This window comes from Saccostrea cucullata, unplaced genomic scaffold, assembly GCF_032062105.1.
Source record: "Saccostrea cucullata isolate Sc308-1 unplaced genomic scaffold, CSIRO_AGI_Scuc_v1 ctg134, whole genome shotgun sequence".
Classification (NCBI taxonomy): domain Eukaryota; kingdom Metazoa; phylum Mollusca; class Bivalvia; order Ostreida; family Ostreidae; genus Saccostrea; species Saccostrea cuccullata.
The window spans coordinates 74,960-90,751 of record NW_026927214.1 but is presented as its reverse complement, the minus strand read 5'-3'; the positions used below and the strand labels follow the sequence as shown (position 1 = coordinate 90,751).

Genomic DNA, 15,792 nt, shown 5'->3' with positions numbered 1-15,792 from the left:
CTGTTTCCTTTTAAAACACATGTGTCATGCAAATTTACAACAGAATTTTTCAACAAAATTGGACAACAAGGAGATATAAGGCTTAGCCGCTATTAAAATGTCAATTTAAACAAATGTAATCCTTTGTGTTCATATAACGTAAAATAACTAACTTGTCCTCAATAACATATAACTACAAATGCAAAAAAAAGATTCATGTACTGTGGAATAACTATTTTTCTTGGGGGGTATTTTTTTCCATCTCAAATATCTAAAGTCTTAGAAATAAGTGACTTTACAATACTGTAGTAATGCACTCTAGTGCACATTTTCAAATGTATTTGACTCTTGGGTATGTTGAAAGTGAACTACATGTAGTATAAAAATCATCAATACATTATTATGTACTCTGTACAAATCATTGGAATGGAATTGTGCAGGTTTTAATCAAACGAAGAAAAGTAAGATCTCAAAAGACATCACACATAAGAAACACACATGTAACAGTAAAACACACTTGGACATAAACTGTGTTGAAATAGGGCTTGCTTTTTTACCATTTTTAAAAGCTCTCATTATTAGATATTGAAATCTGGAACATTGCCAAGCCTGGCTGCTTCATAAACTTGACCCTGATGGCTGAAATAGGGTTGGATACCAAAGATCTTAATCATTTTCAAAAAAAATCACTTTGTTTCCTTCTGATAGATGTACAGTAAAACTTCGTTACAAAGAACTTAGTCGTAAAGAAATCTTGGTTTAAAGGAAATCTATTTATAAAAAAACCCCACAGGACTATGTATGTCTTTTATAGAGAGAAACTCAGATAAAGGGAGGCAATTATCTATGTAAAAGGTGAAGAAAAATGAACAGTAACTGGTCTGAAATGAAGAAGGTATAAAAAAGGACCCCTAGAAATTCTAGAGATTGGGATCAGGTGCCTAGGAGGAGTGAGCATCCCCTGTTGACCGGTAACATACCAAGGATTCAAAGGTGCCCAAGTAAATTTATACATAAGTAATTATGTATCCTTAGCTATTCAAAACTAAATTAATAAATATACATAGATTAACACTGGCTAACATGAAGTTGGCATCAACAGTATGTTAAAACATACTGCATCATTTGATAAATAATACTGTAGAAGTACTTTTTTCCACGTGGTTTTAATTTATGCTATGTACGGGGTTACAATTTTTCCGCGGAAATTTGTCCAAGCGTACTTAATATAAATGTAATGCATATGGTGACAGTCTAAGAAATCCACGTAATTTTCTACCCGCGGATTAAACAGAAATTGAAATTCCGCGGAATTATGACCCCGTGGAAAAAAGTACGTCTACAGTAATGGTATCCAACCCTGAAGCTGTATGGACAAAGATATCAGACAATTAGGCTAAATCACACTCCATGTAATACGTACCTCCTATGGCTGTGTTTGCACAAGTTTTATAAGAATACATTTCATTAATGTTTGGTTATTTAACAACAAAAATCCCACTCCCTACATTGCTAATTACACATATACAAAAAGACATTACAAAAGCAATAACTTATTAAATTAAAAAATAAATTGTGTCCTTTAATCCCTGACAAACTGATTATGACAAAGACAGAATCAATATAAGCATACAGCACCAGCATTTTTAGACAGGTTTGACCTCTAAATATAAGTCTTACGCACACAAACAGAATAGATAAAAGCATACAGTACAAGTACATGTATTTATAGACAGATTTAACATTTGTGTATGAGTGATACTTACTCCCTGACAGTGGTAAAGTCAGCGACAGGGATAGGCAGGTTGGCCTCCACTTCTGGCAGTATATCCTCATTACTACCTCCCCCATACCTCGCTTCTGAATCCTTGTGGAACTGAGCCTCAGTTCTAAACACCTGTCCCTGTAGACACACAAACAGCAGCAGGAAAAAGTCCCCTACAACAGCACAGAATACTTGTAAAACAAAACTTTACATTATAAACACGTGTCCCTGTAGACACACAAACAGCAGCAGGAAGAAGTCCCCTACAACAGCACGGAATACTTGTAAAACAAAACTTTACATTATAAACACGTGTCCCTGTAGACACACAAACAGCAGCAGGAAGAAGTCCCCTACAACAGCACGGAATACTTGTAAAACAAAACTTTACATTATAAACACGTGTCCCTGTAGACACACAAACAGCAGCAGGGAGAAGTCCCCTACAACAGCACGGAATACTTGTAAAACAAAACTTTACATTATAAACACGTGTCCCTGTAGACACACAAACAGCAGCAGGGAGAAGTCCCCTACAACAGCACGGAATACTTGTAAAACAAAACTTTACATTATAAACACGTGTCCCTGTAGACACACAAACAGCAGCAGGGAGAAGTCCCCTACAACAGCACAGAATACTTGTAAAACAAAACTTTACATTATAAACATGTGTCCCTGTAGACACACAAACAGCAGCAGGGAGAAGTCCCCTACAACAGCACGGAATACTTAACAAAACTGAATTTAGGTCCTTATATTTATCTAGCAATACATGGTGATACTACATATAACGATACCTCATAGAATAGGTTCTTTCTATCTGAATGTCATTATTTCTTTTCAATGGTAAAATTTAATAAGCTATATATACATTTGTGGTATCTCTCCATTATATAAACATACAGAGAGAAAATATCTTCAATTCTGTATGAAGTTTGTCAGAGGTCAGAGGTCAATACGTGACCTAATCACATGGCGCAATAATATCTACCGGTACATAAATTATAAAATGACGTGCTCTACTTGCTTTACAGGAAAAAAATGAATAAAATAAGCAAGTAAAATAATAATTATTTTATTTTAAATGTAAACAATTATTTCATACAGTTTTTGGGCTATCGATTCGATCTGTGTACATAGAGAAAACTAGGAGCCTAGCGTTTGTTTACATTTTTCTTCACTTTTGTCAGCTGCACAGTCTCTAACGTTCATCCTTATTTTTTGGATAGACCTTTGGTTAAGTTTTCATGATAAACTTTTATTTTATCTTTAAATTTTACTCACGATAAATGTGTAAATCTGTTGGAAAATATCCAGCAGTTTGCAGTCATGCCATGAACAGCTGCCAAACACCTCGGCGTTTTCGTAGTTCAATGTAAAGCTGTCGCCAGTGTCCCCGTGTTTATCAGTGTTTTACGATAAGTATGCCTTTGGTTACTGAAACCGTGGAATGTTTTTGATCAAATTGCAAATTAACTGGCTCGGATAAGTGTCTCAATCCATCGGATCCATCCATCCCTTTCCAGCGACCGAAATTCCTCCAACTTTTTATTATCAAACTTCGGACGTGTTTCATGTGTCTTTTCAGCATCGATTATCATTTTTCACGAATAAAATATTCTCAGACAACAATCTGTTCACTATTACTGATCACAAGTAGCCTTTCACAAATGTTCCCTTCGAAATAGATTCCTTAGCCTAATGAATTCAAAGCGTAACAGCCATGCAAGCCGATTTACACCTTGCGTCATTTTTCAAAATCTACGACGGACGGTTAGTGCAATAATTTAAATTCGAAAATATTCAATTGTCTGTCTCAAATGTATATATAAGTAATAAATAACAAGTTTATAAACTTCAATGGGAATTGAAGTGGGTCGGTACGTGATCAAATCTTATGAGAAGGCCTTCGGCCTTCACAGGATTTGATCACGTGACTAAAAATCAATTCCCATTGAAGTTTATAAACTTGTTATTTATTTCTTAATTATAACACTTACCTGGAAAATGTAAAACTGTGAAATCAATATTATTGTGAGCTTAATTTTTTTTTCATAGTTTGAAGATACTGCAGAATCTTCATTGTTTGTGGTGGACCAATATTCGATATTTAAACAAGAGGCCCAGGGGCCACAGCGCTCACCTGAGCACATCAGGCTTGAATTTACTCCCACCCACCCCTCCAGGCGTTCATCATTTGATCAAACTAGAATCTACACTACCTGAGGATGATTCCATATAAATATCACTAATCATAGCTTTGAAGTACTTGTAAAGAAGATTTTAAAAGGTCTTCCTATATATCCCTATGTAAAACTTGGGTCGGCCATTTTGGCCCCACCCTAGCCCCGGGGGTCATGATTTGAACAAACTTAAATCTCCTCTACCGGAGGATGATTCCACATGAGTTTTATCTTTCCTGGCCCAGTGGTTCTGGAGAAGAAGATTTTTAAAGATTTTTCCTATATATTCCTATGTAAAACTTTGGTCGGCCATTTTGGCCCCACCCTTGCCCCAGGGGTCATGATTTGAACAAACTTGAATCTACACTACCTGAGGATGATTCCACATGAGTTTCATTTTTCCTGTCCTAGTGGTTCTGGAGAAGAATATTTTTAAAGATTTTTCCTATATATTCCTATGTAAAACTTGGGTCGGCCATTTTGGCCCCATCTTTGCCCCGGGGGTCATGATTTGAACAAACTTAAATCTCCTCTACCTGAGGATGATTCCACATGAGTTTCATCTTTCCTGGCCCAGTGGTTCTGGAGAAGACGATTTTTAAAGATTTTTCCTATATATTCCTATGTAAAACTTGGGGCCGCCATTTTGGCCCCACCCTTGCCCAGGGGGTCATGATTTGAGCAAACTTGAATCTACACTACCTGAAGATGCTTTCAAATAAATATGATCAATTATGGCTTTGTTATTCTTGAGAGGAAGATTTTAAAAGATTTTTCTTATATATTCCTATGTAAAACTAGGGTCGGCCATTTTGGCCCCACCCTTGCCCCGGGGGTCATGATTTGAACAAACTTGAATCCACACTACCTGAGGATGATTCCACATGAGTTTCATCTTTCCTGGCCCAGCGGTTCTGGAGAAGAAGATTTTTTTAAAATGCCATTAATTTTTAACAAATTCATAATTATCTCCCCTTGGAAAAGGGCGTGGCCCTTCATTTGAACAAACTTGAATCCCCTTCACCCAAGGATACTTTGTACCAAGTTTGGTTGAAATTGGCCCAGTGGTTCTTGAGAAGAAGATGAAAATGTGAAAAGTTTACGACGACAACAACGACGACAACGACAACGACGACAGACAACGGACAAATTTTGATCAGAAAAGCTCACTTGAGCCTTCGGCTCAGGTGAGCTAACAAGTAAGCACAGAATTACGTTCCCATGAACAGTAAAATTTTCCTTGCCCAAGAACATTGATGCCAAAAATTGAAATGATTCCACATTAACAGCAAATTTGTATCCTCCAAGAAATAAACTCAAACTACTGTATCATACAAAATAAAATCCCCAAGAATGAATATTTTTTTCCTCAAACAATGAAAAATTTAATCCTTGAAAACAAGCATTCTGAAGCAAAATTTTTGTTCAGAAAACTGATTTATGTCTCTGAGTTTGAAATTTTATTCAATATTATTGTTTTTTTTAAGGATATACGATCCTCAGCCAGGAAGGATAACTCTTTAATTTTTAATTTAATTCAAAAAGTCTTAAAATAAAGCTTGAAATTGAAATTTTTTCATGCAACAATTTTCATTTTATGCCTGTACGTGTGATTCAATGTTCTTTAAAGTTTTAACAAACGGTATTAAAAAAGTTGACATTTGTACCTCATAAAATTAAGTAAAACTTGCATATTTTAAAAAAAACAAATTTCTTTTAATTTAACCTTAGTTACCAATGTTTATAAGCATGATTTGAAATTAGAAGTGATTTACGGTGTTTTCTTTGAAAGGAAACACTTCATACACTATGCATTATGAAACAATGGAAGTAAGTAGGAGAAAGTTAAGTCCAAATAAGTGTAAAATTCATGCAGTTTTCTTTAAAAGCCTGGATACCTATGATTTTTATTCCTAATATGTATTTCTTGATCAATTATCAATTCAAAAATATGCAGAAGGTAGTTCAAATCGCATTTCCTGAAAAATTATTTGAGATTTTCAAATTTTCCCTATATAATATGATTAAATTTGAAGATGAAGTTTAAAGAAACACCGTGGGTAAATACATTTTAATTTGAGAATTTAGAGACATCTTTGTGGGCATTTTCAATTACTCAAAGCCTGATTTTCAGAACCTGAGGATCGGATAACCTTAATAGTGTTTTTTTACAGGTACAATCATGCTATGATTAACATCTGAGCTTATACAATTTGGGTTTTTGTTTACTTTGTTTCTGATTCATGTACCTATATGTTTTATCCACATTTAGTGGATTTTGTATTTTGTTTTGAATTATTTACCTATAAGCTTATACACATTTGGTGGGTTGAAGTAATTTGGAAGGTACAACCAATTTTCCAAGTTCTTCTCTGTTTCTGTGTCAAAATTCCATGGATACTCTGTAACCATCATAATATACAGAAGTTAACAATAATTAAATCAACTCCCAACTGCACAACTGCAGTTGGATTTTTCAGATAACACTACAGTAAAACTTGGTTATAATGAAGTCACTGGGACCTGTGAAATTACTTCGCTATATCTATAATTCGTTATATCTGTATAAGGAATTCTTTAAATTTATGTAGCTGGGGATCCAAGATAACTTCGCTATATCTGTGAATTCGCAATATCCGTGTTCGTACTAAACGAGTTTAACTGTATTCACTCACAAATCAATTCTTTCATGCATCATTTTTTTTTTTACAAAAATTTACAGATCATTTATTATTTGGTCTTACTGACAGAGAAATTTGAAATTTTCTGAAATATTCAATGTTCTTGTTCATAAAAAAATTAAAACCTAAAACCATAATCTTTTACTTCGCACTTTTTTCAGTTTTTAAATCACAGAATGTATGTGATAAAATATTACCTATACAGGCACCAGGTGGGAACCCCAAACAGAACACGTACTGCACAGGTAACAGTACTGTGAGTACGATGGTGAATATCGGCCAGACAATGGCGTTCTTGTGTCGATTCAGTAGCAGCAATATACCTAAGAAGATGGCGTACAAAACACTGTAGGCATCCACCCGCACACAGATCACTATAGCCATCATAATGTAACAGATCTGAAAATGTTAACAAGTCCATGTATAGACTTACATGTAACTAATTCAATTTATACAACAGAATAAAATACAATGTTAGACACACAGCAATGAGAAAAAAAATTACATCTTCTCCTTTCTGGGAACGATTACATTTCACCTCATATAATTTTTGATTCCTAAATCCTTTCAATGAATATTGTATTTAAATTTTCCTACTCTTTTTTTTCACCATACACAAGAAAACAAACCTCTAATCCAAATTTATAGAAGAAGTAGTTGGCAAAATACTTGGCACAGCTGAGGAGGTTTTTGTCAGCGTTTTCCCGGTGGGTGTCATTAAATATAACCCCCTTAGGAATGTCTGCAATCCCAGTATAGAGCCGTCTCCTTGTCTGTCTGTAGAAAATCACACGCTCAAAAATCAGCACCACCAGAATCAAGATGTAGTTCTGAAAAATAAATCACTCGCTCAAAAATCAGCACCACTAGTATCAAGATGTAGTTCTGAAAAAATAAATCACTCGCTCAAAAATCAGCACCACTAGAATCAAAATGTAGTTCTGAAAAATAAATCACTGGCTCAAAAATCAGCACCATTAGAATCAAGATGTAGTTCTGAAAAATAAATCACTCGCTCAAAAATCAGCACCACTAGTATCAAGAAGTAGTTATGAAAAAATAAATCATTCGCTCAAAAATCAGCACCTCTAGTATCAAGATGTAGTTCTGAAAAATAAATCACTCGCTCAAAAACCAGCACCACTAGAATCAAGATGTAGTTCAGAAAAGGCCAATTTACATTCAGAGATAATAAAATGAGAGGCCTATGGGATACAATGGAATGTGAGTCTCTCTGTTTTTTCATCTTTCTGTCTGCCAATTGAATGTGTAATGGTAAATCCTTTCAGACCATTACTATGTCAGTCCATGATGAAATATGTCTCAAACTTGGTATTTTCATATTGTTGGATGTATATGTAATTTTTGTTGGATATACCAAAAATTATATGTTCATTAATATAAATAAGGATAACTTATAAGTGACAGATCTGTAGGATTTCTCCTAACCTTGAGATAAGAAGAGAATTCCCCGGCTTTGTCCAGGCCGACCCATACAGCGTTGTTTACTGTTCCATTACCAAACGGATCCAAAGTTGACGGCACAAGTTCATACATGTATATAGATGTATTACTGCCATTAGTCGGAGGAGGTACTGTTGTATTTATGCTATCTTTGATGATCTAAAAATCACAGAATCAGAACTTCAATACATAATAAACACATAGAAATAATTCACAAAAATTAAAATTAAATCTTATACAGAGATAAATTAAATTGATATGACAATATTGTATATGTTTGTATACTGTATACAGGGAAATTTTCACCCCGTTTTATTTTTGCCTCTTTCGCCTTATCTTCATTTGGGCGAATTTAAAACGAGGTGAATTAAAAAAAGTACAGTATAATTTCTTAAACAAAACCAAGACTGGGCGAATTTACAACTGGGCAAAAATATTTGCATGTATGAAAGGGCGAAAATAACACAGGCCCTATACAGTGCTGTGAAATCACAAATTTTTGTTCTTTTTGAGGTATGAAGAGACCCACAAATTCATGTCCACCAGGAAATGTTAAATGTTACATACATAACTACTCAACAATATGTCATCCACGAAATCAAATCCCAATGAACCAAGAGTTTTTCCTCAAACCACAAAAATTTGAACCCACAAAAATATGTAATTTTACAGTACATGGTAATAGACTCTGTCTTGACTTACTGTGCAGTTGGAGTTCCAGTATTCCTTATCAATGATGCTGAGCTGATAAATCATCTTGGCCACCATCGCAATAGCTGTCCAAAGTCTGCACAGGTGTAACATGAGCGTCCAGCCCCGGATTATTGGCATTAAGATCCCCAGGAGAATGACAAACACCCCTCCGATGGCAGATACCTACAAATACACTAATCACTGAAAGAAACCCATACAAATAAGAATTTAAAACAACTGTTCTCAATAAACTTTTGCCTAATTATTTCAGATCTGAAAATTCTATAGACTGCAGTGTTGGCTAAATAAATGCCGGCAAATCTCATATACATGTATATTTTGTTTTACGATGAGACAGAGATTAACTGAGATATTATCTTGCTTGTTTTTGTCTTGTTTTACTACAAGACTGACATGAACTGAGACATTACCTCACTCACGCTGACCATGAAGATGGTGAAGAGAACCAGTTTAACAAAGTGGACCTCGAGGGTCCTCCACAGAACCGTAGACACCACCGCCCACACCTCGCTACACTTAGTCCACACCGCGATCGTGTGTGATTTTAACTTCTCTTTCAACCCTGATTGAAAAAAACAATCCTGAGTCATAGGAAGTAGTTCTATTAATTTGATATTAAGGATATACATTAGGCAGAACAACACTGAATCTATGTTTGAAATAGAAACACCTGTAGCATTTATTTTTTTTCTGATAAAAATGTTGCTTTCAAAGATTTTAGAGTCAGACATTGAGACTGACTGTAACTGACCCTTTTTAATGATGGAAGGTTCGGAGTCAGTTGTCTCCCCTGCTGTGTCTGTTGTCACAGCTTCTGATGGTTTATCATCTGTCTCCTCTGTTCTGTGAGACATACAACAAATCTTGTGAACACATCAGGGTTAACATTAGGGTAAAAGATACTAACTTACTTATAAGTTACAGCAGTGAGATTTTAACTTGACCTGTAATTTTTATAGCAGTGAGATACCAAATTGACTCATTATTTATAAAAGTAAGATACTGACATGACTTGAAGATTACAGTAGTGAGATACTAACTTGACTCAGCAAAGAGATACTAACTTGACATGTTTGATGTCGCTGAGTTTGAGGAAGGTGCTGTGGAAGTAATGGACCTGTAGTATGATGAGAATCAGGAAACTGGTGGGGGTCAGCAGCTTCACAAACAGGGTGGCCGTGTCAAACTGCTCCAGGCCGATGTCTGATAAACTACAAACAGAATGACAGATCATTAGGATCAATAAAGTATCAGTAAACTATCAGTAAGCTAGAGTCAGAGACAAACAGGGTGGCCGTGTCAAACTGCTCCAGGCCGATGTCTGACAAACTGAAAACAGAGAGACAAGTCATTAAGATCAGTAAGCTATCAGTAAGCTAGGGTCGGAGACAAACAGGGTGGCCGTGTCAAACTGCTCCAGGCTGACGTCTGATAAACTGAAAACAGAAAAAAAAATTCTAAACTAACCTATAATATTGTCAGTGTTGAATGTTAGAAGCCTTTGACACCATACTTCTTCCTTCATTGTGCTTTAAATGTATAATAATCCTGACAAAGCCTATTGGATGGCTCAATATATATCAACAATATGCCCTTAGACTGTGTATACTTACACTTGGTATGTCAGTCCTGTGATGTTTTATTGTATGATGCTAGTCAGTCTGTACTTACACTTGGTATGACAGTCCTGTGTTGTTGTACTGACTGTGAGTACTTACACTTGGTATGACAGTCCTGTGTTGTTGTGCCAGTATTCTGGGAAGTCTTTGAACTGGTAAGTGTAGACAATCACGAGGATGATCATAGAGTAGACAATAAGGACCCACCAGAACACGTACATAGAGGCCCGCCACAGGGTGTAGCTCATCTGGGGGGAAAAAATAACAACTGTCATGTATATAGAAAAGTTAGACACAACAACAGTAATCACTATACATTTTTATCCTGCAACTACCCCTTGCATTGACCTAATAAAGGTAACCTAATAAACCAAAGCTTTATCCAGTCACTGCCCTAATAAAGTCTCGTGCATCTATTCCGATGTTCTAAAAGCATTGTGACGTCACATATATTGCAATGTTTACGCCATGGTGTCATAGTTTCAACTGCAGAGATGTGCCTAAATCTGTCGAAAATAGCTAGTTTTGGGCGTTCAAATGTAAAAAATATGTTGCAGGATAAACAAAATACATGATAACTGTCTTGAAATATAGATTTTTGGGCTCGGTGAAAACGTAAGAGTGTCACGTTTTCTTACCCTCACCCAAATATCACTTATATTTCAAGACAGTAACCATGTATTTTATATATCTTGATAATTCTGATGATTAAGAAATATCCACCTCCACCTTAAAAGATTATTTCATCAAAATATTGTATACCAACATATTGAAATGTACATGGGAGATCAACATAAAGAGAAGATTTGCCTCCCTTGACTGACCTGTATTATTGATGACATGTACTGGAGGGAAGATTTGCCTCCCTTTATGGAGTTGTATTATCTAATAAGTACCTGGACAGTCAATATAAAGAGATTTGCTTCCCTTGATTAGACCTATATTTTATGATACGTACCTGGAAGGTCAACATAAAGAGAAGAAAGAGGACGAGGTAGATGATTCTGAAGACGACGACTTCGTAAATAGAGATGAGTAACATCATCCCCGTACACACAAAGATCCAGTACTTAGACAGGAGGTTCCACAGGTACTGACCTACAAAAACACAGGTAGAAGTATAAGACAGGTACAATACAAGTAAACAGTAGCTACACACAAATTAATTAAAACGGACCTGTGATAAGCATTAATTAAACTAGAACTGTCCAAACGGGACAAAATACCCCCGCTGGGTTTTTCAGAAATAAGTTTTTCCATAAGAAAGATATGTATCAAACATGAATTATGAAATTTTTTTTCAAGTGACCTTGAAGTTCCCCAAATGACCTTGAGTCAAGGTCATGACACATCCTTGGGTCAGGGCAATCTTTGAGTGAAATGAGATCCTACCAAGTATATCCATAAGAAAGATATTAACCGGACACGAATAATGAATTTTTTCTTCTAGTGACCTTGAAGTTCCCCAAATGACCTTAGGTCAAGGTCAAGACACACCCTTGGGTCATGGGCAATCTTTGCGTGAAATGAGAATCTACCAAGTATATCCATAAGAAAAATATGGACTGGACACGAATTATGAAATTTTTCTTTCAGTGACCTTGAACTTCCCCAAATGACCTTAAAAGTTAAGGTCATGACACATATTGGGTCATGGGCAATCTTTGTGTGAAATGAGATTTGCCTCCCTTTATGGAGTTTATCCATAAGAAAGATATGAACCGGACAAGAATTATGAAATTTTTCTTCCAGTGACCTTGAACTTCCCCAAATGACCTTGGGTCAAGGTCATGACAAACCCTTGGGTTATGGGCAATTTTTGTGTGAAATGAGAACCTACCAAGTTTATCATAAGAAAGATATGGACCGGACACGAATTATGAAATTTTTCTTTCAGTGACCTTGAACTTCCCCAAATGACCTTGGGTCAAGGTCAGGACACACCCTTGGGTCATGGGCTCTTTGTGTGAAATGACAAACTACCAAGTTTATCCATAAGAAAGATATGGACCGGACCTTTATGAAATTTTTCTTCCAGTGACCTTGAACTTCCCCAAATGACCTTGGGTCAATCATACACACCCTTGGGTCATGGGCAATCTTTGTGTGAAATGAGAACCTACCAAGTTTATCCATAAGAGAAGAAATAGGACAAGGTAGATGATTATGAAATTTTTCTTCCAGTGACCTTGAACTTCCCCAAATGACCTTGGGTCAAGGTCATCCCCGACACACAAAGGTCATGGGCAATCTTTGTGTGGAGTAGTAGATTCTAATGTCCCTACAAAACACAGGTAGGATTATAAGACAGGTACAATACAGGTAAACAGTAGCTACACACAAATTAATTAAAATGGACCTGTGATAAGCATTAATTAAATTAATTAAAATCTTATACAGTAATCATAATATACTTTTATTTTGAATAAATATAAAAAAGAAACCTCTTTAATGTAGTGGAAAATAAAGATAAAATTTTGAATTTGAAGATAGCTTCTCAATGAAGTCAATCCAAATGGATGTGAACCACTGCAAAATTGTTAAATATCAGCCTTCACTTGAAGTAAAGCATAAATATATGTGTTTTGTTAGACCCTGTCATACTACACTGTATTTTTATTATTGTATGTAATTTTTTTATTCACAGCCACTCAGGAAACTATGGTTAGTAAAGGCAGAATATATAGAGTTGCAAGTTTTACCAATTGTTTTAACTGCATCAGAATGACCTATAGAAAAAAATTTAAATGGCATGTGGTTTTTCTAAACTGACATGAAAAATTTAGCTTTATCATATCTATGTGTGTCATATTTAACAAGGTTTTAGGTGGATATTAAATTTATTGGTCAGTAATGTGTTACTACGTCCCATCAAACATTACCCCCACTACATATAGTTACTTTTTATTCAAAGCATACATTTCTTTAGAAATGGCAATGATAGTTCAATTTCCACATCAACTAAAACATTGACTACTTTTGCTACAAAGTCTCTACATTCAAATATAAAAGCAAGTGTTATGTTCTTCTGAGTAGTGACCATTTTCACAGAGAAGGCAAGACCCAAAACTTGTTATTTTGAAAGCTGTTGTACATGCTTGAGAACTATAAATAATGCTGAAACAATATATCACTGTTGTCTGTGCATACCTGTCTGTTTGACTGTGTGACTGTCATATCCATCAACCTCATCCAAATTTGGAATGTCTACATGCAAAAAAAGTGGTACAACATCAAAGCCCAGGGGGAAAAATTAAAAAAGAAACAAACAAGCAAACAAAAAGAAATAAATAAGCATCATTAAACCAGCTAAAATCTAAATATCACAATGATAATTTCCTAGTCCATGCATTAAAAAAAGTAAATAATAGCAGAAATGATCTATTCCAATTTAAGAAACAAAGTAAAATTCACCAAAATATGCTAAAGTTACAAAGAAACTGAAAACAAAGGTTCAACACTGAAAATCTGACATACACTGACAACTGTTATGTATGATTGTATACCATCATGCAAAAGAAAAAAAAAGTGTGTATTGATATATTTAAGAAGTTTGAAATTCAATGATTATAGTATGAATATAGCATTTTCCAACAATTTAAGTGTAAAACATGGGTGAAATATAAAGCAGTTCAAAGATTTAAGTATACATAAAGTACTTCTTTCATCCCCTGATTCACTTTTTTTTCATTACTGAAGCCGGATTGTATTAAAATTCAAATTAATTAGTTACCAAGTCCAATTTCTGATGTGTTTCCTTCAATTCATCATATAAATTGAAATGTACATTTGTTTTTTTTAATTTTGACTTTGCAGCATAATTAATTTCACACGTGTAATTCAACATGGACAATACAAAACAAAAACATGCAGAAGCTGTTTTTGTTATATGTAAATTCCAAATCCAATTTCCTACACCATTTCAATGTTAGTGTCTTACACGCTCCTGACTGAGTTATGTCCCTTACACCCTCCTCCTGATCAGAGAATTCCCGCAGCCTTATCCAGCCTTCTGTGTGATAATTCTTAATGTTAACATTACACTAACTGTCACAACTATTATTAAATTAGTTTCAACTTTTCACCCCCACAAACCTGTTACATCACATTTCCAATCACCAAACATTGCATTAAAAGGGCCATTCTAGTAAATATTGTCAAGGGAAGGTGAAAAACGACTTTTGGGGGTCATATTTTTGAGGGCTGTTGATATTTTCTTTATTCCCAGTTCTATGACTTTATGACTTAATTCATTTAGGATAGGGAATATCTGTCATATGCTTTGAGATACAAAGTAATAGATGAAGATAATGTTATGAAAAAAATATAATCATTGGAGTAAGTGTGGTAAATAATGGGCACTACAATGAAAAATTGGGAAGTTGACAATAATAAAATTCTCTTCTATTAGTGGAAATATTTAATAGTTAAAAAAAAAGGTGACAGTGACCTCCCTTGAACAATATTTACCACTATAGCCTTCTATTTAGGCCAAAAAAAATTAATAAATAGTTTCTCAGGCCAAAAAAATCTAAATCCAATGCGGCAGGCAGGCTTTTTTTTTTATTTGTTTTGTTTTGGAAGCAGGTTTTAAACCTTCTTTAAGTCATTTGTTGAATAAAATGATAATAATCTACTAATTCTTAGTTTTTGTTCTCTGAAATCAGTTATAATATGTATTCAACTCTAAATAATGTTACACACAAAAGTTAATATAAAATACTATAAATTTACACAGTTAAATAAACTGATTTTCTTATTCAACTTGGAAAAATAGAAAATTGAGTTATTTCCCTTTTCATATGTCAATAAAATTGATCAATGCGGCCGTTTTTGAACTGATGCGGTGGTGCCTGAGAAACTATTGATTAATTTTTTTTGGCCTTATAAAGCCTTTGTCCTACTTTCTGGACACACAGTAATATTTAAATAAACAGCATAATGTCTCTCTAAAACCATAAATAACAACAGAATAAAAGAGGAATTTTACAACATCTACAACATCAGAACTGCTACACGGATGATATACTTACGGAACCACGACCCGCGGGGAGCCTCCTCGGAGTTGATGGTGTCCAGTGGTACCTGAGTTCTGTCCGGTTTCTTCAGGAGCCGCCTCTCTCGGATGAACTGTCTCATCGTCAGCCAAAACATACTGGTGAACAGGATCTGGACAAAATAAAAACTAAATTATGCTGCTGCTTTATAAAATATCACTCAATAGGCGAATGTTCAATTCGATAAATCTATATTCTGGATTTTATAAGGTATTTTCTTATTTGTAAGATTTCTTCAGGATATTCCTTTATATTAATGAGATTCTCCAAAAGCACAATTATGGAGTGCTTTCAACAATTTAAATTACAGATAATATAAAATTTAGC

General features: G+C 34.9%; 1 protein-coding gene across 1 annotated transcript in view; it reads right to left on the bottom strand.

Moving 5' to 3' along the window:
* LOC134273753 (piezo-type mechanosensitive ion channel component 2-like) overlaps nt 1-15,792 on the bottom strand; it is a 57,059-nt gene that overhangs the window by 26,803 nt on the left and 14,464 nt on the right. Inside the window, exons 10-23 of the mRNA XM_062755972.1 lie at nt 15,442-15,577; nt 14,349-14,420; nt 13,559-13,615; nt 11,367-11,506; nt 10,508-10,656; nt 9,854-10,000; nt 9,541-9,632; nt 9,200-9,351; nt 8,778-8,951; nt 8,061-8,234; nt 7,241-7,441; nt 6,809-7,010; nt 6,234-6,332; nt 1,746-1,917 (exon numbers count right to left, since the gene is read on the bottom strand). Coding sequence (XP_062611956.1) covers nt 1,746-1,917; nt 6,234-6,332; nt 6,809-7,010; nt 7,241-7,441; nt 8,061-8,234; nt 8,778-8,951; nt 9,200-9,351; nt 9,541-9,632; nt 9,854-10,000; nt 10,508-10,656; nt 11,367-11,506; nt 13,559-13,615; nt 14,349-14,420; nt 15,442-15,577 — 1,967 coding nt within the window. The remainder of the gene's footprint in view (nt 1-1,745; nt 1,918-6,233; nt 6,333-6,808; nt 7,011-7,240; nt 7,442-8,060; nt 8,235-8,777; nt 8,952-9,199; nt 9,352-9,540; nt 9,633-9,853; nt 10,001-10,507; nt 10,657-11,366; nt 11,507-13,558; nt 13,616-14,348; nt 14,421-15,441; nt 15,578-15,792) is intronic.